Source organism: Carcharodon carcharias, chromosome 21, assembly GCF_017639515.1.
Source record: "Carcharodon carcharias isolate sCarCar2 chromosome 21, sCarCar2.pri, whole genome shotgun sequence".
NCBI lineage: Eukaryota > Metazoa > Chordata > Chondrichthyes > Lamniformes > Lamnidae > Carcharodon > Carcharodon carcharias.
In genome coordinates, this window is record NC_054487.1 from 81,538,477 (window position 1) to 81,561,615 (window position 23,139).

Consider the following 23,139-nt stretch of genomic DNA (forward strand, 5'->3'; position numbering starts at 1 on the left):
CTACTCTCCACCCGAGCCCCGCCCCTGCCCCCACTCTCCACTCGAGCCCCGCCCCTGCTCCTACTCTCCAGCCGAGCCCCGCCCCTGCCCCCACTCTCCACTCGAGCCCCGCCCCTGCTCCTACTCTCCACCCGAGCCCCGCCCCTGCCCCCACTCTCCACTCGAGCCCCGCCCCTGCTCCCACTCTCCACTCGAGCCCCGCCCCTGCCCCCCTCCCTCTCTGCATGTGCAGGTTGCTCCTCGGGCACAGTATCTGTGACGGGACGTCGCGACGCTTTATGGCGGCGATAGTGGTTCGGTTCTTTTTGCTGCTGTCGCTGCTTTTCATTCAGTCGCCCGCGGAAAAATACCCCACAGACGCGAAATTTGTCAGGACATGTACGAATGAGCACAACCGGCACCGCTCCGCCGTGAATCCTGGAGCCAGTAACATGTACTTAATGGTAAACATTATATCCGAAAAAAAAATGTTGGAATGAAAAGATTAAAGAAAAACTTGAGGGAAATAATGGAGAGTTGGATGGAGAGAAAGTCTCGGATCTTTCCATCAGTGAGAGCTCAGCGTCGGTGAGGGGAGAAAATGGCGGGAATTGTGATTTCATTGCAGGCTTTAGTGCGGGAGAGGGGATGCGCTTGCGCGCTGTGGCTGTCAGGCGGTCGCAAGGCTGCCCTCCGCCTGGAAAGGTGGGACGGTTGGGCGGTTTCAAGGCCGCTCTCCGCTGGGGAAGGTTGGAGAAATGCGCGCGCCGCCGCCGCCGCCGCCGCCGGACGGTTTTGAAGCGGCTTCTCTTGCGTTGGTCGGGTCGGGTCGGGTGGGGGGATTATTTGAAAAATTATTTATTGAAATTAAAACTCTCTTTTACATGGTTTTCCAGACCTTTTAAGATAGCGCTTTGCTGTTGAGGGGATTTCAGGGGAATTGGACCTGCTGACATTCCCCCTTGCACTCCTTTAGTGTTGTTAAGTTTTTAGTGTGTGTGGTCTGGAACCGCTGGGCTAAGTATTACCAAGGTTTATGCGGTTGGCCCATCGTTGTCATTGTTAAAAAAAAAAAATAAATCGGCGGAAACTTTTAACCCAATATTTTGCATTTCGTCCAACCCAGATTTGCGGAAACGAGGTGGCTTGCTGCGACATTCCGCAAATGTTAATATTGTGGTGCAATTGCACAGAATATGAAGCAGAAAAACAGGCTTTTGTTTAGTTAATTAAAGGAATTGTTGGCAAGTCCAGTTTTGATTGTCCATCTGCAATTGCACCTGAGAGGTGGTGAACTTAGGGTGATGAATATTAGCCAACTGCTAACGTTTATGCAATTCACAAACCTCCTCCCACTCTAATCCTGTCAGCATGTCCTTCTGTACCATTCTCCCTCATGTTAATCTTGTCTAAATGCACATGCTATTTGCCTCAATGACTCCATGTGGTAGCAAGTTCCAAAATTCTCACTGGGTAAAGAAGTTTCTCCCGAATTCCCTGTTGGATTTATTAGTGACTGGTTTACTTTTTTTTAACATAAAATTCACATGGAAACTGTTCAGCTAGACCAACCCAGGCTCCACACAAAACCATAGACTTCAGTATAGCTGAAGTTAACATCAATCAACCTCATCATTTTAATCTCCCACATATCAACTCAAACCAGTCAGTGGATAATGGAATAGAAAATGAGTTTAGTATTTTGGAACACCGGGATAATATTGCACATTCACTACACTGTTTTTATAAAATTCACATGGAAACTTTCACCAAACCAGTTCAGATTACACTATCTTTGAGTTTTACTGGTGAATGCTTCACTGAATATTTAAACATTTAATAGCTGTCTCCTGTAATAAGGGGTTTTCAAGATGATGTTTTGAAACTGGATGCTTCATTGGTATAATTGATGGAAAACCTGTCCCAGAAGGGAGTGGAGGTGGGCAAGAAAAACATTTCAGTTAACAATTCGTTCTCTTCCTGCTCCTGGACCTGATGAATGTCATTTGTTTAACTCTGGTGTGTCCTGCTCTGTGAAAAATGAAACAAATTTTAAAAAAATATACTTCATACAATATCTGAAAGAGCATTACAAAACATTTCAAAATGGCCATCACAAAAAGTGCAATCACATTCAAGTTTTCCACATAGATCATGAGGCGTTTCAAATTAATGAACATTCCAGACATTTCAACATGGTCATTACAGACAGTCAGACAGTGCAATGGTATTTAAGTTATCTACATAGATCATGTTGCATTCTGAGGTGCTTCAATACAACTGTGATATGCGTAGTATTCACTGCATACATTGTGTTACTCATACAGCCCGAGGGGTCTATACAATTCCCAGCCCCTCGGTGCACAATGGCTGAAAGGCCTTAGACAGCAGCGAGCTTTCCCCATTGTGCCTATGCGGCGGCTGTCCCAAACTTTAATGCATCCCTCAGCATTTAGTCCTGGACCTTGGAATGTGCCAGTCTGCAACACTAAGTCGGGGATGACTCTTTGCACTGGAAGATCAACAAGTTTCGGGCAGACTAAAGAGCGTCTTTCACCGAATTGATGATCCTCCAGCTGCAGTTGACATTTGTCTCGGTGTGCATCCCTGGGAACAACCCGTGGAGCACAGAGTCTTGTATCATAGAACTGCTCGGGATGAACCTCGACAAAAACCTCTGCATCTCTCTCCAGATCTTTGTTGCAACAGCACATTTTACAAGGAGGTGAACAATGGTCTCTTTCCCACCACAGCCACCTCGAGGGCAACGTGCAGAGGGGGTGAGACTCCTGGCATGTAGGAAGGATCAGACAGGGAGGGCCTTTCACCATCAGTCAAGCTACGTCTTGGGTTCTTGTTGGAAAGTTCTGGCAATGAGGTATTCTGCCAAATGACTTTTCACAGTGTGCTTTGGGGAACCATCTGACAGGATCCACCATCTCCTTTTCTGGCAGGGCCTCTAGGATGATATGTGCCAAGCACTGCCTGATGGACTTGTGGTCAAAGATGTTTCTCTGCATAAACTTTTCCACAAGAGACAGGTGGTAAAGCATGGTCCAACTACTTGGAGCGTTATGCGGCAGCTTGGCCAAATCCATCCTTTGCAACACCAGAGACAGGTAGAACCTCAGCACGTAGTGACACTTGGTGTTTGCATACCAAGGGTGTATGCACAGCTTGATTCGGTTACACACAAAGGTGGCCATAAGGATGAGGGTGATGTTGGGCATGTTTTTTTCCCCCTTTACCTAGAGGTTTGCATATCGTGTCCCTGTGAATATGATCCATTTTTGACCTCCAGATAAAGCGAAAGAGTCTCGGGTGATTGCCACAATGCAGGAGTGAGGAATGGGCCAAATCTGTCCAGCAACACTGAGTGCCTCACACCTGATGACCAGGTTCTTACCCACAATGGAGAGGGAGCGTTGCTCCCACATGCCCAGTTTTCTTTTCACCATAGCCACTCACTCTTTCCGGTTTCTAATGCATGCACTGGTCCCTCCGAACCATATCCCCAGCACCTTCAGGCAGTCTGACCCGATGGTGAAGGGGATAAAGGATTGGTCAGTCCTGTCCTCAAAGAACATGGCCTTGCTCTTGCCACGATTTACCTTGGCTCCTGAGACCAGTTCGAACTGATTGAAATGTTGATCAGTCTGCGCACCAACAGCGGATCCGAGCAGAAGATGGTGATGTCGTCCCATGTACAGGGAGGCTTTGATCTGAGTTCCTTCACTGCCTGGGATCGTCACTCCTTTTATGCCCGGATTCTTCCTGTTGAACTCAGCAAAGGTTTCTATGCAACACACAAACAGGATGGGAGACAGGGCAGCCCAGCCTGATGCCAGATTTAATTGGAAAGCTTTCTGATTCCTACCCATTGATTGAAACTGCGCTATAGATGTTTGTGTAGAGCAGTTGGATCCAGTTGCAGATTCCCTCCCCAAACCCCGTTTCGGAGCGCACATCCACCATGTAGGTGTGCAATACTCTCTCAGGCCTTCTGGTCCAGGCTGATGAGGTTGGTGTTTGGTACATAGGCAATTGTATCCCTGTTTAGCACGAGGCTGTCTAGAGATCTTCCTGCTGGGTACAGCATAGGTCTGGTCAGGGTGCATCACCAACTCCAGAGCAGAAAATGAAACATGTTTGTATGTTGCACTGGTTGTGACCCTCACCTCAATCTCCCTTTTGCTTTTGCTACTGTTTCCCTGAGACGGACTGTTCTGTCAGCCACAAAACTAAAGGTGACCATAACCAGTTGTTCACTATGGTACAGCATTAGTAAGAAACTAGGTATATTTTATGCTGATATTGAGTTAAACTTAATCTAGGGGTTTAATTCATAGGACAGGAATGTTGTAGATTAGCATTCACATGGGACATTTAAATGCGTGTGCTACAGACAATGCAAATTAATTTAGAACTTCAATGATTTGTTTGCAGCAATTTGGTTTGAGATAACACTGTTCATTTGAGGTAGTTTCCAGGGTGAGATTCCACTTTCCAGTGTTCAGAATTTCTTCTAAGAAAGAGAGACGCCATGTTCCGAATCAGCAAATTAGGCAGATCTAATAAATATTAAAAGACAGCAAATATTGACCTGAGCCAGGACCTCAGATATAGCAGGATGGGGGTTTCCCAATTAATAGCTGACACAAAAGGAATTAAAGCAAAACTTTAATACATTTATACCTTTTAGCTGCAACTCACTTACCTGCAATACCCATTTCCGCACAATTACTTCCAACGTTTCATTATTTTCCCTATACACTAAAACCTGTACTAAACCAACATCTCCAAAAACAGACACTTATTGAGCAGCTCAAATAACTTGTATTGTAATAGATATCACCTGCTGCGAAGCCACAAACACTTGTAATTTATGAACTACGCACAGGGTTTCAAATAAGCCATGTCTGCTTGCAACTGAAAATCTGAGAGACACAAGTATGAAGCTGAGTGAGATGATAGAATAGCTGTTGTTTAGTGAGATTTCTTTATTAAACACCTGTTACAATAGAGAAACAATCTCTAGGATTGAAAGCTTATACAGCTCTACTCCAGAAATGGAGGGGGGTTTCACTGCCACTACAAATACGAGATAAAGTACTCCCATTCTGTAAATGCCAGGAACTGTACCAAAATACCTGGTACTCTTGTGAAATGGGGCTTGGATTTCCAGGGCATTGCCACTTGATTATTTAGGTGGAGATTGTTAATAAAATTCTCCACCACAGTGTGCACCTTCTACTGAGAGATCACCCAACCACTAACACAGAGCTGTGGCCACAGGGAGTTGGACCCCCCAGTTGAAGGGGGCTGCCGAGTCAGTGGGGAGAAGAGATGGGGTCTCAGGGAATGAGGAAGAAAGGGAAGAGAAGAGGACCAAGAATCACGAGAATGGGGCTCTGGTGGGGAGGGGAACCATTGTTTCCTGCAGAGGCTGCAGCATCATCGGCTGGGTACAGCACAGAGAGAGGAGAAGCCAGGAAAGAAGCAAAATCAAGGGTAAGAGCCTTGAACCAAGGCTATTAGACCATGGAATCCTTCACCATGTTTCAAAATTTTAAAAAATATTAAGTACAGAGCAGAGGAGCAAGGCTGTAGATTGTGAATGTGATTGTTCAGGAGGAAAACTCTGGTCAGACTGTAAGCAACTGAGTGCAGCATGTGAGCCGAGCACTCAGAAAAGTGCATGAGTGGCTGGAGAAAGCAGGAAAAAGTAAAGCCATGTTCGGGGGGTTACATCTCACTTCACCAGCACCAGACGAGTTGATAACAATCATTACTCAGCCTTCAGCAGCTTCAGCGTACACTCAGGGAGGGATTCCTACTCAAGGATCTGCAGGACATTAAATTCCCCTACAGGCACTCTGGTCCTACTGCAGTCACCTTGCCCTGTCCAGGTTGCTGACGTTGGGGATTCCGGGATTAGGCTCTCTCTTCATCAATGGAAAAGGACCCTAGGTAGGCAATGAACTACAAAACCCAACAAATAGAAATTTGAACGGAAATCATATCCTGCTGGCAGGCCCCTGGAATTATTCAACATCCCAGGTGAGAGAAATAAAAAGGAGCACTGGAGGTGATACAGCTGATCCACGGTTCATCAGGTTCCCTGTGCATACATTTTGAAAACAAGGATGCAAATATAACTTCCTTATGGGTCAAATTTGAATTTCCATTTTACTTATAATTGTGAAAAGGCATGGAGGGTTTGAATAAGGTGGAGTTTGATCTTTTTGATTCTGTGGATAATCACGGAGAAAACTGATGTAGAATATGTTTCTTCAAATGGCTTGGCAACAGAAGTTGCAGAAAATGTAAATGAATCTGTGCCAGAGCTAAAATGCCCAAAGTTAGAGAGGTAGATTCTGCACTGTGTTCTGCATCGATTAATCAAATCAAAACTAGTGAAATGTTGGATCAAACTTATGAATTGGATGCAATGTGGATATTGAATTTATTTTCTTCACTCAAGGATTGTGAATCTTTGAAATTTCCACCCCAGAGTGCTGTGGATGATCAGTCATTGAATATATTCAAAACAGTGATTGATTGATATTTGGGTACTTTTAGGGATATGGGAATAACAGAAGAAAGTGGATTTAAGGCCATAATGAGATCAGCCATGTTCTTAGTCATTCATGAGATGTGGCTTTTGATGGATAGTCCAGCATTTACTGCCCATCTCTAATTGCCCTTGAGAAGGTGGTGGTGAGCTGCCTTCTTAAACCGCTGTGGTTTGTGTGGTGTAGGATTACCCACAGTGCTGTCAGGCAGGGAGTTCCAGGATTTTGACCCAGTGACTGAAGGAATGGCGATATATTTCCAAGTCAGAATGGTGAGCTTGGAGGGGAACTTCCTGGTGGTGGCTTTCCCATGTGTCTGCTGCCCTTCCCCTTTTAGATGATAGTGGTTGTGTGTTTGGACGGTGGTGCCTAAGGAACCTTGGTGAGTTTCTGCAGTGCATCTTGTAGATGGTAGACACTGCTGCCAATGTGCATTGGTGGTGAAGAGAGTGACTGTTTGTGGATGGGATGCCAACCAAGCAGGCTGCTTTGTATTGGATGGTGTCAAGCTTCTTGAATGTTGTTGGAGCTGCAGTCATCCAGGCAAGTGGGAAAGTATTTCATCACACTCCTGACCTATGCCTTATAGATGGTGGACAGGCTTTGGGGAGTCCGGAAATGAGTTACTTGCCGCAGAATTCCTAGCCTCTGAACTGCCCATCTAGCCACAATTTTTTTATGGCTACTCCAGTTCAGTTTCTGGTGAATGGTAACACCCCCCCCCCCCCCCCAAGATAAAAACAAAAATAAAAATACCTGGAAAAACTCAGGTCTGACAGCATCTGCGGAGAGGAATACAGTTAAAGCTTCAAGTCTGTATGACTCTTCAACAGAACAGAGTCATACGGACTCAAAGCATTAACCGTATTCCTCTCTGCAGATACTGTCAGACCTGCTGAGTTTTTCCAGGTATTTTTATTTTTGTTTTGGATTTCCAGCATCTGCAGTTTTTGCTTTTACTCCCCCCCCACCCCCCGCCCCCAAGATATTGATAGTGGGGGATTCATCATTGAATATCAAGGGGCAATGGTTAGATCCTCTCTTGTTTAAGACGGTCATTGCCTGACACTTGTGTGGCGTGAATGTTACTTGCCATTTGTCAGCCCAAGCCTGGACATTGTCCAGGTCTTGCTGCATTTGGTCCTGGACTACTTCAGTATCTGCAGAGTCACGAATGATGCTGAATGTTGTGCAGTCATCAGCAAACATCCCCACTTCTGACCTTATGATGGAAGGAAGGCCATTGATGAAGCAGCTGAAGATGGTTGGGCCTAGGACTCTGCCCTGAGGAGCTCCTTGCAGTGATGTCCTAGAATTGAGGTGATTGACCTCCAACAACCACAACCATCTTCCTTTGTGCTAGATATGACTCCAACTAGCGGTGAGTTTTCCCCTGATTCCCATTGACTCCAGTTTTGCTAGGGCTCCTTCATGCCATAATTCTATTCCTTATAGACTTCGTAACGGTTTGATACAACTGAATGGTTTGCTAAAAGTCAACCACATTGCTGTAAGCCTGGAATCACATGTAAGCCAGTTTCCTTCCCTAAAGGGCATTAGTGAACCAGATGGGTTTTAAGGACAATCAACAATGGTTTCATGGTCATCATTAGACTTTTAATTCCAGATTTGTATTGAATTCAAATTACACTATCTGCCATAGTGAGATTCGACCCTGGGTCCTCAGAGCATTACCCTGGGCCTCTGGATTTCTAGTTCAGTGACAATAGCACTACCCAATACATACTCTAACTGATACAGAAGAGATTTTTGCTGTTCAATGTACAAAAATTTCTTTTTTCCCCCTTATTAGAATCATCTGAAGTTTTCTTTTACAAAATGGAAGGATCTGACATGATCTGGTCATCCGGATCCTAACCTAGGATTTTTTTTAAAAGGCCATAAGTTCACCTTGGAACTGTCAACAAGCAGGCCTCTTCCAATAAATCACCTGATCCATATGGTACTTGAGCCAGATCAGCCATGATCTCATTGAATGGCGGAGCAGATTCAATGGGACAAATAGCTTACTTCTGCTCCTACGTCTTATGATCTTGAGAAGGAGGAGTTTGTGTTGAACTGCAAAGTGCTTTAATTAATGAAGCTGGGAGCCAAAAAAGGTAATCACATGGGAGAGAGAAAAAAAGGCTTAAGTTGTGAACCTGCTTGTTTTGGAGGCAGTCTTGTTGGAGAACAAGCTGAGGAAAGAAGGCTCCTTCTCCCTACCTTGCCTAAAATTGTGTGTGACTGTTAACCTCATCTGAGTGTAACTAGCCTGCATTTGGACCTGCAAAGCTGAACCAGTTGGTGGGAACTTCCAGGCATCTACCGGGACCAGCAGTCCGTCTGAGCATGAGAAAACTTCAGGTTGACAGCGTCGAGACCCTGCAGACATTATCCTTTATTTTGTAATGCCTATCCTCCAAAACCCATCTCTGCAGAGAGAATCTATCTGTTTGTCCTTTGTTTGTGGCTGTGTGTGTGCTGGAGGATTTCTTTAGAAAGAGATAGATAGCTATACTTCCTGATTACAATTGGGTGTTAGCCAGTACTTGCAACTTGTTAAAAGAAGTTTTGTTTTAAAAAATAAGTTAATAATTCTGAATCTTTGAAAGAAGCCTGGTTAGAATTTCTTCTGGGTACTAGAGGTATAGGTACACAATTGGCCATTTTGGTGAGAAAATTAAAATTTTTACTAATGGTACGGCCTGCGGTGTGGAGGGGCTTGATCATTCGTTCCCTTCTCCCATCCCGGTCGTAATATTCTCCACAGCTCCTAATCTCTCAGCATTAAGCTAATGTTCTGATTTGCCTTAGATCTGAAATGGCTAACCTCACACAACCTATCATTGAGCTCTATATGCCACAGTTTTGCCCATTCACCTACCAGTCTATGTCCTGCTCCTATTTCTTATGTTCTTTGGTTTCTTTGTAACTTCCTGCTCCCATCTACACAACTTATTGTGCCTTCTAATTCAGTGTCATCTGCAGACTTGGACATCTAAGTTTCTCTTCCTTTATTCAAAAGGTAATTGAATGAACAACTGAAGGGGAAAAATTTCCAGGGGTATGGGGAAAGAGCATGAGTAGCACTAATTGGAAAGCTTTTTCAAAAGTGGCACACTAGGCTAAATGGCCTCCTGAGGTTTATTCTATGATATGGTGAATAGCTGAGGCGCCAGTATAGGTAGTATAACTTTTACAGCCCCATGAAGTGAAGTTTAGGGCTCATATTTACATTGTGAAAAGTAGTCGCTTGAAAGATTTTTTGTCACATGGTGTAGAGAAGAATTCCCATGTGTTTTAGTTTATAGTTGTGTGAGTGAGATGATTGATTCTGTAAACTGTCAAGAAAAATAGATCAGTGGCTTCTTTGGTGCTGTTAAACTCATTTGTTAAAAACCCTAGTAGCTGTTGATCAGAATGCTAAAATGATGTATAACACATAGTGAGTGGCAGTAAAAATGGTACTGACATAATTATCACTGAATTTTATTGTTACTGCCTATAAGAACTGGACTGATGAAGTTCAGAGTAAAATTTTGTGCATGATATGAAATGTCCTTATGGTATTGTAACTTTTTTTCCACAAATCTAGAGCTGGGATGCAGGTCTCGCTAAAACTGCAAGAGCATGGAGCAAGACTTGCAACTTCAGAAATAATCCACACCTACAGACAAAAGGAAAAGGCCATCCAGTTTATGAAACTGTAGGAGAAAATATCTATGCTGTATCAGGCAGCTTTTCTGTCAGAGATGCTATTCAAGCGTGGTACAATGAAGGAACTCATTTTGATTTTGAGGCAAACAAATGCAATAAAAGCAACTGCAAACATTATACTCAGGTAATTGATACTTATGCTTCCACTATACACTCTCACTGTGCAAGATATTTTCTATCATACATTCCCTACTAGTCAAGAGGATATGGATGGGGTCTTTGGGGGCACGTTGTTGCGCAAGGGAGTGGAAATTGCAGCTCTGGGTTGGCTTCTTTCTCCTGCTAGAGTGCAGCCTGCCTGCACCCAGTTTGTGCAGGCCTGCCTGTGCCCCATGTCACCCAGTGTGAGCAGCCCTGCCTGCGAATCCGCAGCCCCCAGTGTAAGCAACCCTGCCTGTGCCTGACAGCACCCAGTGTGAGTAGCCCTGTATGCGAATCCATCAGTCTCAACAAAGAGAGCAGTGGTGACAAGTTGGAGCAGCGGCAAGAGAAGGCAGCAGCGCTGTTGCAATAGGCTTACAATGTTGTGCACACCTCAAAGTCACGAGTGAAGTGAAGGTGGGTAGGTGCAGGCCACTTATATCTAGCCGTGAATTAGACTGGTCTAATTTCCTGCTGGTGTGGCAGATAATTAGGAGGGAGAATGCAATTCTGGCAAGTTGCATTTTTAAGGAACATTCATGATATGTTAAATTATGGGGTTGCCAACAAATGGGGTTCTCGATATGGAGTAGTGGGAAAGTTGACCCGCAATTAGTCTGCCATGAGAGTGCTGAGGGGAAATTCCAACTTGCTTTCCCACTGGCAGAAATTCGACTTTTGGCCTCATTCCAAATTTTCTGCTCTTGACTGCCATAGCTCCCACCGCTGGTGCGACTAGAAAATTCCGTCCATAGCATCAGTTTATACGCTTTCTCAAAATATTGCAATGCCTTTATATGCAACTACTATTTCTTCAACTACTATTTCTTCCAGGCTGAATGTCAGTAGATACACAGCTCATAAAACTGTTCTGTCCTTTACATCATTAGAGTGCCTTAGATGAAGAGGTTGGCATACTGGTGACCACCCAAGCATTTCTGGAGACACAACTCCCACCAATTCATCACAAACTTTATTATGCACCTTACCAACTTAAAAGACATCTATTTGGGAGAGAATAGTTATTCGGAATTCTGAAGCACTGAATACTAGTAAAAATATGAACCTCACAGTGGAAGAGGAGAGCGCCAGTTATCCACAGAGTTTAGAGAAATGACTGATCTCGGCTGAGAAGCCTTGGGACCTAGATCACATGAGCTGGTTCTTGAAAAGAAGCTATGATTAGCAGCCACTCGTGTGCTAACAGTGCTGCCATTGTTGCTCTGGACAAAACATTTTCACAGGGCTTGCGGAGCCTACTTGGGATCATTTGGTCTGTAATGACACCAACCATTAGTACATCAGCCTGTGCCCTGCATTGATACATTGAAAGAAGTGGTCACAAATATTGTTGTTTCTCCAATGACAGTGAACTTACTTTCTTAAAGTCCCTCCCGGTGCCTACAAATGAGGGAGCTTCAGACATTAGCCCATTGCAAAAATATATGTTTCCTTACTTTCACTGAACCTTCCCTTGTCAAAATGAACTGAAGACAAGTAGGGACAGAATATAGAAGAAAACATATTTATTTGATGCCAGATTAAAACACTTAAAAGGAAAAAATATTTTTTCTGTTTTACCACATTGGTAAATTTATTTTTTATTTAAAGAACATTGAGTAATCTTTACATTCTTTTTCAGCTTGTCTGGGGACAAACTTATAAACTTGGTTGTGCAGCTAATCACTGTCCCAATGGGATTAAAAGTTCTGAAATTAAAGATGGAACAGTTTTTGTCTGTAATTACTCACCCTGGTAAGTCTTTTTTGTTTTAATTTGTAACACTACCTTTATTTGAATGACTTAAATAGTCTGAATGTGCTGATTTTTTATGAAAAGCAGAAAACCACTATTAATTTAGCAGTTAATATCATACATAAGCAGCTTGCTTGATTGGCACCACATCCTCCCTCCACCACTGACGCATAGTAGCAGCAGTGTGTACCATCTACAAGATGCATTACAGGAATTCACCAAGGCTCCTTAGACAGCACCTTCTAAACCCACAACCATTATCGCCTAGAAGGACAAGGGCAAAAGATAAATGGGAACTCCACCACCTGGAGGTTCCCCTTCAAGTAACTCAGCATCCTGACGTTCCTTCACTGTCACTGGGTCAAAATCCTGGAACTCCCTTCCGAACAGCACTGTGGGTGTACCAACACCACATGGACTGCAGCGGTTGAAGAAGGCAGCTCATCACCACCTTCTCAAGAGCAACTAGGGATGGGCAATAAATGCTGGCCCAGCCAGCAAAGCCCACATCCCGTGAATGAATTAAAAAAAAATTAGAACAATTGATTGGTTGTTGCTCAGAAAATGTCATTACTTCTGGGTAATGTACTTCTACTTTTGATTAAAAGTTGTAATACTTGGCTAGCAAATTGCATTACACATGGTAAAAGTAGAAAATTGCAGGATTTTTGACAAAATGTCACACTGCTACATCACTTCCCTTTGTCGCTTCAGATTTGTTGCAATCTGAGTTATTTGCACTTGTTTTAAATTTCACTAAGTATTATCCTAGCAGCAGCTACATTGCTACCAAGTGGCAAGAATATGCATGGGCATTGATCACAAAAATGTTTATTCTGAATAATTTTGGAAATGTTTATAAATTACCTATATTTCACATATTTTCCAATAAAAACAAGTTACTTCTTTATCTCTTCTTCATAACTTTAATTTCTGAGATACGGTCCGGGATTTTCCAGCCCCACCATGGTTGCCTTGTCTGTGTCCTTCCTTCTACCATGTTCATTGGTAAGGGGAGGTGTCGGGGTATTGTCACTGGACTGGTATTCCAGAGATCCAGGGTAATGCTCTGGGGGACTCAGGTTCAAATCCTACCATGGCAGATGGTGAAATTTGAATTCAATTGAAAGCCTAATGATGTCGTAAAAACCCATCTAGTTCACTAATGTCCTTGGTCTGGCCTACATCTGACTCCAGACCTACAGCAATGATCTACCATTACCATCAGAGCCTACTTGGGATCATTTGGTCTGTAATGACACCAACCGTTAGTACGTTAACCTGTGCCCTGCATTGATACATTGAAAGAAGTGGTCACAAATATTGTTGTTTCTCCAATGACAGTGAATCAACCCTGGCTCAGTGGAGATTGCAGGAGGGCACGCCAAGAGCAGCACCAGGCATACCTAAAAATTAGGTGTCAACCTGGTGAAGCTACAACACTAGACTACTTGCGTGCCAAACAGTGGAAGCAGCATGCAGTTGACAGAGCTAAACGATGCCAAAAGCAAGAGATCAGATCTAAGCTCTGCAGTCCTGCCACCTTAGTCATGAATAGAGGTGGACAATTAAACAACTAACTGGAGGAGGTTCCACAAATATCCTGTCCATAAAAAGCAGGACAAATCTAATCAAGCCAATTACTGCCCCATCAATCTACTCTTGATCATCAGCAAATTGATGGAAAGTGTCGTCAACAATGCTATCAAATGGCACATATTCGGCAATAATGTAGTTGTGAAGTTGTTCACTTTGGCAGGAAGAATAAAAAACGCAGGGTATTACTTAAATGGAGAATGGCTGCAGAATTCTGAGGTGCCGAGGAATCTAGGTGTTCTAGTGCATGAGTCACAAAAAGCTAGTGTACATGTACAGCAAGTAATTAAGAAGGCTAATGGGATGCTATTCTTTATCATGAGAGGGATTGAACATAAAAGTAAAGATGTTATGTTTCAGTTATACAAGGTATTGGTGAGACCACATCTAGAATACTGTGTTACTTTTGGTCTCCTTATTTAAGGAAGGATGTAAATGCATTGGAGGTGGTTCAGTGGAGGTTTATTAGATTGATACCTGGAATAAGTGGGTTACCTTATGAGGAAAGGTTAGATAGACTGGGCTTGTTTCCATTGGAGTTTAGAAGAGTTAGGGGTGACTTGATTGAAGTATATAAAATCCTGAATGGTATTGACAAGTTGGACGTGGAAAGGTTGTTTCATCTAGTAGGTGAGTCCAGAACTAGGGAGCACTGTTTTAAAATTAAGGGTTGCCCTTTTAGGACAGAGATGAGGAAACATTTTTTCTCTGAAGGTTGTACGTCTTGGAACTGTCTGCCTCAGAAGGCGGTGGAGGCAGGGTCATTGAATATTTTTAAGACAGAGGTAGTTAGATTCTTGTTAGGCAAGGGAATCAAAGGTTGTTGGAGGTAGATGGGAATGTGGGATTCAAAACACAAACAGATCAGCTGTGAATATTGAATGGTGGAGCAGGCTCGAGGGGCCGAAAGGCCTACTTCTGTTATTTCGTATATTCAGCACTATTCACGACTCCTCAGATACTGAAGAAGTCTGTGTCCATATGCAGCTGGACCCGGACAATATTCAGGCTTGGGCTGATAAGTAGCAAGCAACATTCGCACCACACAAGTGCCAGGCAATGACCATCTTTAATAAGAGAGCATCTAATCATCTCCCTGTGACATTAAATGGCATTACCATTACTGAATCCATCACTATCAATATCCTGGAGTTTACCATGACCAGAAACTGAACTGGACCAGCCATATAATTACTGTGCCTACAAGAGAAGGTCAGAGACTGGGAATTTTGCGGAGAGTAACTCACCTTCTGATTTGCCAAAGCCTGTGCATCATCTATTCAGGAAGGGAGGGAGGCAGAAAACAGGAAACTACAGGCCAGTTAGCCTGACATCTGTTGTGGGAGGTTATTAGATTCGATCATTAAGGAAGTTATAGCTGGGCACTTAGAAGAGCTCAAGGAAATTGGGAAGATTCAACATGATTTTGTGAAAAGAAAATCATGTTTAACCAATTTATTGGACTTCTTTGAAGGAGTAACATGTGCAATGGATAAAGGGGAGCCTGTAGATGTACTATACTTGGAATTCCAGAAGGCATTTGATAAGGTGTCACATCAAAGAGTATTACAGAAACTAAAAGTGCAGGGTGTAGTGGATAACTTATTAGCATGGATGGAAGATTGGCTGGCTGGCAGAAAGCAGAGAGTATGCATAAATAGGTCTTTTTCAGATTGGCAGGATGTGATGAGTGGCGCCTCACAGGGCTCTACAGGGGCCTCAATTTTTTATGATTTACATCAATGACTTAGATGAGGGGAGTGAAGACATGGTAGCTAAATTTGCAGATGACACAAAGATAGGTAGGAAAGTATGTTGTGAAGAGAACGTGAGGAGGTTGCAGATGGATATAGATAGGTTGAGTGGGCAAAGATCTGGCAAATGGAGTTTAATGTGGGAAAATGTGAAATTGTTCACTTTGGAGGAAGAACAAATAAGCAGAGTACTACTTAATTGGAGAACAGCTGCATAATTCTGAGGTGCAGAGGGATCTAAGTGTTCTAGTACATGAGTTACAAAAAGTTAGTATGCAGGTACAACAAGTAATTAAGAAGACTAATGGAATGCTATCTTTTATTATGAGAGGGATTGAACATAAAAGTAAGGATGTTATGCTTCAGTTTGACAGGGCATGGTGAGTCTGCACCTCGAGTACTGTGTGCAGTTTTGGTCTCCTTATTTAATGAAGGATGTAACTGCATTGGAGGCGTTTCAAAGGAGGTTTACTAGCTTGATACCTGGAATGATTGGGCTGTCTTATGAGGAAAGGTTAGACAGACTGGGCTCGTTTCCACTGGAGTTTAGAAGAGTGAGGAGTGATTTGATTGAAGTATACAAGATCCTGAACTTCCTTGATGAGGTGGACATTGAAATGATCTTTCCTCTCGTGGGTAAGTCCAGACTTGGCATTGTTTTAAAATTAGGGGTTGCCCTTTAAGGACAGAGATGAGGAGAAATTTTTTCTGAGGGTTATGCAACTTTGGAATTCTCTGCCTCAGAAGGTGGTAGAGGCGGGGTGATTGAATATTTTTAAGGCAGAGGTAGATAGATTAGGCAAAGGAATCAAAGGGTATCGGGGTTAGATGGTAATGTGGAAATCGGAAGAAGATCAGCCATGATCTTATTGAATGGCGGAGCAGGCTTGAGGGGCCGAATGGTGTACTCCTGATTCTATTTCTTATGTTCGTATCTATAAGGCACAAATCAGGATGGCACGTGATGGCATACTCTCCCCTTGCCTGGATGAGTGCAGTTCCAACAACACTCAAGAAGCTCAACATCATCCAGGACAACACAGCCTGCTTGATTGGCACCCCATCCAGTACCTTCAACTTTTATTCCCTCCACCACTGACGCACATTGGCAGCAGTGTGTACTATCTACAAAATGCACTGCAGCAACTCACCTAGGCTCCTTTGCCAGCATCTTCCAAACTCGTGACCTCTACCATCTAGAAGGTCAAGGGCAGGAGAAGAAAGGGACACAAACACCTGCAAGTTCCCCTCCAAGTCACGCACCATCCTGACTTGTAACTAAACTGCCCATCCTTCACTGTTGTTGGGTCAAAATCCTGGAATACATGGACTGCAGTGGTTCAAGAAGGCAGCTCATCACCACCTTCTCAAGGGCAATTAGGAATGGACAATAAATCCTGGACTAATCAGTGACGCCCATATCCCATGAATGAATTTTTCAAAAAAATTGAGATAATGGGGCAAATGACCAAAAGTTTGATCAAAAAGATAAATCTTTTCAATTTTGGTTTTGTTCAGTATTCACACCTCACTTCGTTGTGAATTTAGTTTGATGACACACATTGGGTACTGCAGATCTAGGAAGTGGGGTGAAAACTTATGATGCATCTCTCTTTCACAAAGGTTGAATTCATAGAACTTCTGTACAAAGAATTGAGAACACTGCTTTGCTGATGACAAATGTGGGGGTGGGGAAGAGGGGTCAGAGAGTTCATAATGCACTCTGGATATTGTAGTGCTACCTGGACAGACTGGAAACAACCATGTTTGTGATGTGTCTCTCCCACATACAAAAGGAGTTCATTGTATCTAGAATACATTTTTTTCCCAGAAATATATTTTTATTCATTACATTTGTATAAGTGCATGACACAAAAGTTCAAATTTGACATTACATAAAATGCAGTACAGTGCAATCTCTTTCAGTACAGTACCTCACTACACTTAAAATTACAGGTTACATTTACATTTCACGTCAAACATTCGTTGGGTGCTTACAGCCTGAAGGACTTTACGTAGGTCCCAAACCCTCAATATACTATGGCAGGAGGGCCTTAGACTGACCTCTCCTCTTTCTGGAGGCTGCCCAAAGCTTTAGCACGTCCTCAGCAGGTAATCCTTGAATGTGCCAGTGTGCAACACTTAGTTAAAGCTCTTTGCAGTGGAAGACCAACAAGTTCCGCTCAGAAACCAAAGAGTGTCTTTCACCAAGTTGATGGTTATCCAACAGCAGTTGATGTTTTTCTTGGTGTATATCTCTGGGAACAGACTTAGAGCACCGATTCTTACCTTACAGTGCCACTCAGGATGAACCTGAACAAAACCACTGCATCTCTTTCCAGTTCATCTTTGAAAACGAACATTCCAAAAGGAGTTGGGTGACAGTCCATTCGCCACTGCATCTGCCTTGAGGATAGCATGTAATGGTGCCGCGACTCCGGGTGTGCAGGAAGGATCTGACGAAGGGCCCTTCTCACTACCGGCCAAGATGTGCTTGATGCTTGTTTGAAAGTTCCAGTGATGAGGCATCTTATCAAGCGACTTTTGACAGTCTGCACTGGGAACTGTCAGACAGTATCCATCATCTACTTTTCCCACACACCCTTGAGGATGTTATGTGCAAACCACTTCTTAATGAACTTGTGGTGAAAGGTATTTTTCTGTACAAACTTTTCTACATGGCACAGTTGGTATAGAACATCCATTAACATAGTAAATCAACCCAAGGCACATCAGTGATGTGTCTGCAGACCACATTACCTGTTGAAAGTTCTCCAGTTTACTGCTGAAATACGCTTCAAGCATACAAAGATGGCGAGGAATTGCTTTTTTGTATTGGCTGAAGTAGCCATTGTAGACATTGGCAGCTCAGGATGGCTGCGTGGATCACGCGGGATGTATGAGATGAAGAGACATAGAAGGCATTCCATAGACCATGTGAGTGGAAAAAATGTTGCAGAATTTGATGGTCAATATAAGCTCAGATATGGAAGAGATAAGGACCGTAGCATATCAGAAAAACAATTCCTGGCCATGAAACATACTATAGAAAGGTAAAGTTTACAGTCCAGCAGCAGATGGGTTGGGGGATCCATGGGTAGTAGTGAGCCTCATGTTTGGCAGAGTAACATAACAATATTAAACATGGGAGTAACTTAGACAATAACAGATAATGGGATTGATTTTCTAGGGTGATGACCATATTTATAATTAGCATATACAACAATGTTGGTTCTTTCCGAGAAGCCACAGCTGCCCTAACTGTTCACAAGGTTCAGTCAACCAAGTGTGGATGAGCTGAGATTATCATAAAGAACAACACCGTATCATGGAAAAGACACCTGCACTCCAATGACCCATGTACAATTGGGCAGGGCAAACTTTCAATAGCTGTCATTCTTTCACACCCAATAGCTCTGGTAATATTTCTTCCGGAGTCTCCCTCAATGGAGAACAGGCAGCCCTCTGGATTAACAGTTTGAGGAACTATGCATTCTGATCTTGCATCATCAATAAACATATTGATTACTGCACCATTCTTTCTGACACATCTGAAGGTTACCAGTTGGACAAGCCACTTTCCACCAGTTTTATTGCTGCTAGGAGGGTAGTCTTACAGATATACAAAACCACAGGTTAAGGCAATGTACATGGATTTTAGGGAGAAAAATCCTCATTTTGTGCTCATGCAAGGAACACAATAACGAGATCAAGCAATGAGAATGGCTATTGGGCAAGGAAAATTTTAGTGCACCTGGCGTGTACTATATCCTGAATAGATTTTTTTTACAAGTGCAATGGGTATCTTTCCGGCAGTTCCATGTTCCATTCTTCCATTCAGGATTCCAGCCAGGCCACAGTAATGAAATGGCCTTTGTGAATGTGACAAATGGCATCCTTTGTATCTGCGAGTGTGATAAACTGCCCCTCCTTATTCTTTTCAGCCTACCTGCAGCCTTCACTTAGTTAACCAAGCATCCTCTTCCAATTCCTCCCCACCATTGCCCAGTTGGGTGGAACTATCCTAGCTTGGTTCTGTTCTTATCTATTGAATCATAGCAAAGAAGCAGTTGTAATGGCTTCTGCTCCAATGCCTACACTTTTCTGGAATCCTCCAAGGATCTGTTCTTGTCCTCTTTCCATCTCTCACCTATTTTTTACTCTTCAGCAAAAATTCAAAATTCCATTCAAAAACACATCCTTCACTTCCATATAGAGTCAATACAGCACAGGAGGCCATTCAACCCATGCCAACTCTCAATGGAGCAGCCCAGTCAGTCCCATCCTCTTGTTCTATCCTCATCTCCCTTCTGTCTTTTTTTTGCCAATGACCTTAAATTTGTGTCCTCTGGTTACCGATCTTTCTGCTAGTCAAAGCTCTCTCTCCTTACTTATCCTTCATGATTTTACACAGAAAGCAGGGACTTGAACTCTGGACCCTCAAATTAAAAGTCTGATGCTCTACAAACTAAGCTATCTGAGCTCTATCCCTCCACCACTTTTTTGGACCATTCCGCTGTCTTTGATTTGTCACATTGATTGTTCAACATCCAACTAAATATTGGGATGTTTAGCCGTTCTTCATCACAAACTCCATTCCCTGATCATTTCTATCCCTGGCACCTTGGTTTTGTATTTGACATTGAGATGATTTTCTGTGAGCATTTTTCCAAACCAAGATTACCTATTTCCACTTCCATAACGTAGCCCAATTCTGTCCCTGCCTGAACCTATATGCTGCCGAAATTACCATCCATTCCTTTATTACCTCTAGACCTAACTAAAAATGCAGTCCTTGTTGGCCTCCCATCTTCCACCCTATATAAAACTTCTGCCTTTATCTTAACTCACTCTAGATCTCTTTTAACCGTCACCCCATGCTTGCTGACCTTTACTGACTCCTGGTATGACAATGCTTCAATTTTAAAATTCTCATCTTTTCAAATCTCTCCCTGGCCTTGTCCCTACCTATCTCTGCAGCTGGGATCAGCTGTACAATCTTTTGAGATCGCTGTGCTCTTCCAATATCCCCAATTTTGATTATTCTACTGTAGCTGGCCTATGCTTTCAGCCAGCTTGGCCATAAACTCTGGAATTCCTTCCTTAAACCCCGCCACCTCTCAACATCTCTTTTAAGACGCTTTTGGTCATCTGTCCTGATATTTCCTGCTGTGCCTGTGGCTTATAGTAGGCATCATAACGATGTTTAACTACATTAAATACACTATATAAGTGCAAGCTGTTGTTGGTTTTTGTTTGCTGTGATAAAGTATCACCCTGATGTGTGTGGAAGACTTCTGTCCTTGGTTTTGGAGGTTACCGTATGGAAATAAGCAATAAGTCATCAGGATTATTCTAAACTCCCTGTGGATAAATTTGATTTTGGGTGATCATGTGAAACATGCAACATTGGTCAGCTACTTGTTTAAAGACTATTTCCCAATTCCATTGATGTCAATATTGCACATTTCACACTAATACACAAAGCCAAAATTACTCCTTATTGATCACTTTAGGCTCAAACAGCTGGAATTTTCATCTTCTGTAATGAATGCATGCAGAAAGTAGGTGGCCAGTCAATGCGCTGGAACTTGTTTGATTACCTTTGTGGGCAGGGGAGAAGGAGAGGAATTTCCCAGTATCATTTTTCAAATTGGCGTAAGGTTTTCTTTGTTATTTTTGCCTCTCTCATGCCTGCCCCATGAGAATGCATGACTGCTTATGGGGTGAGAGGGCAACAGGAATCAATAGGATCAGGAATATGCTATAAGGCCCTTTGAGCTCCTGCCACCAATTCAAAAAGATTATAGCTGATCTATTATCTCTGCTTTCCCACCCAGAATCTTTACAGAGCAGGAGACCATTGGGCCCATCGAGTCTGCACTGTCTCTCTGAAAGAGCATTCTACGTAATGCCACTCCCCTGTCACATTGCATGTTCTTTATTTTCCTATAGCAATCTAATTCCCTTCTGAATATCTTGATCAAACCTGCCTCCACCACCCTCTCAGGAAGTGAGAGGGTGGAGGAGGCAGGTTCCCCACATCTTGATTCTTTCAAGGTGCTAAGTTACCCCCTGGCAGTATGGTCCAGGCTTGTTAGAGCAACTGGTCTTTTCCTGTTCATCACTTTCATATATATGTATATCACAAACACTTGTCTCACCTTTCACACAATGACCAGGAGACAATGTTTAGCCTCTTTTCAGTATATGATGTTCCCAGTTTATGCTAACTTGTCTTGGGAATATCACGTAAGTCATTCTTCATGAATTGCTGTATCCAGCTTGTTTTAACCTTACTGTTTGAAAACAAAGTTAAGGACCACAAAAACTTGTGATTCTATTGATTTTTTTTCACAGTGGAAATCGTAAAGGAGAGGCACCATATTTTAAAGGACCACCTTGCACAGGTTGTGGTGACGATTTTTGCAGGAGCCGTTTGTGCAGTAAGTTAAGTAGTCAATACTTTTATCCTTTTATGTTATTTTTATAGTGAATTTTTGTCTCTCACTTTTCTCTTTCTCTTATCAGGTGATCCAGATCGTGAAGCAATTGACCGTATGTTTTTAATACTAATACCAGTAGCTTATTTCAGTTGTTAGCAACTTAATGTTAGCAACATTATTGCAAATCAGTTACATTTTTTTTGCTTCACTTTCTGACAGAGTTTCCTGAATGGAATCCAAACTTTGGATCAGCCTCCATTTTATTGTCAAATTGTCTTTTGACACTTATGTCTGTTTATGTAATATATATTATGTGGTAACTCCCTAGGCATATTCCTTGCATTTTATGGCACTTTTTTCTTCCTGCTTTCTTCTGTTTCAGCTGGGAAGGTGAGATGTACTGAGAAACCAAATTCTCTACCATCAGTGCTGCTTCATGATTTGTCAGGCAGCTGTACAAAAGCATCTTTATGGATTTGTCAGATTCCCCTTATCTCCTCCCGTTGCAATTGAAACTTGCATTTGTAAAGCCTTCCAGCATTTACTTAATTAAACTAAGGCCAGGATTTTCTGGTCCCGCCTGCAGCCAGGATCTTCCAGTCCCGTCGAAAGTCAATGGACTTTTGGCTGGCCTGGCGCATCCCCTGCGGTGGGTCCTGCCACAGCGGGGTCAGAAAATCCGCCTAAGTATATTTGAGTGAGACGCTAATCCATGCACACAAAACAGTAGAAATTACAAATGATATTGTTTTCATCCATTTGGCATTTGTACCAAATCCCTTTCTGCTATTTTAACATAGTATTAAATGTCAGTGCCAATGAGATTCAAACTTGTGACTTCCATGTGCTCAACCATGTTAAAATAGTAGGGATTTGATAAAGTGTCAAATGGATGAAAACAAGATTATTTATAATTTCTACCATTACGTGTGCATCAATATGTTGCACACGTATGCACATTTACTTTGTGTTACAATGTGTGCAAGTGTTTCTCCTCATCCTTCAACTCTATGCTGAGGAGAGGAGCTAAATTGATAGTAATTTCTGTTTCTACCAATAAAATGGAGAATTACTGCACTAGTGCCCTCAGGTTTTTCTCTCTCAACCAGACTTTGTCTTCATGAACTCGGCCCATTGCCAACATAGAGAGACAGTAGACATCTCTGATGGGAC

The 23,139-nt window shown here is 42.8% G+C and overlaps 1 protein-coding gene across 1 annotated transcript; it reads left to right on the plus strand.

The window, feature by feature from the left end:
• The first annotated feature begins 248 nt into the window (after positions 1–248).
• Positions 249–22,122, plus strand: LOC121293077 (glioma pathogenesis-related protein 1-like). Its single transcript, XM_041215672.1, has 5 exons — positions 249–443; positions 10,153–10,398; positions 12,058–12,170; positions 21,881–21,966; positions 22,052–22,122. Exons 1-5 carry the CDS (start codon positions 279–281, stop codon positions 22,120–22,122), a joined length of 681 nt encoding a protein of 226 aa, XP_041071606.1. The 5' UTR covers positions 249–278.
• Positions 22,123–23,139: the final 1,017 nt, after the last annotated feature.

Bases quoted from the DNA above. Each gene is read 5' to 3' on its own strand.
- LOC121293077 (XM_041215672.1), top strand. From the start codon at position 279: ATGGCGGCGATAGTGGTTCGGTTCTTTTTGCTGCTGTCGCTGCTTTTC. The intron at 12,171-21,880 runs GTAAGTCTTTTT...TTTTTTTCACAG, and splicing joins GTCTGTAATTACTCACCCTG to TGGAAATCGTAAAGGAGAGG. The intron at 21,967-22,051 runs GTAAGTTAAGTA...TTCTCTTATCAG, and splicing joins TTGCAGGAGCCGTTTGTGCA to GTGATCCAGATCGTGAAGCA.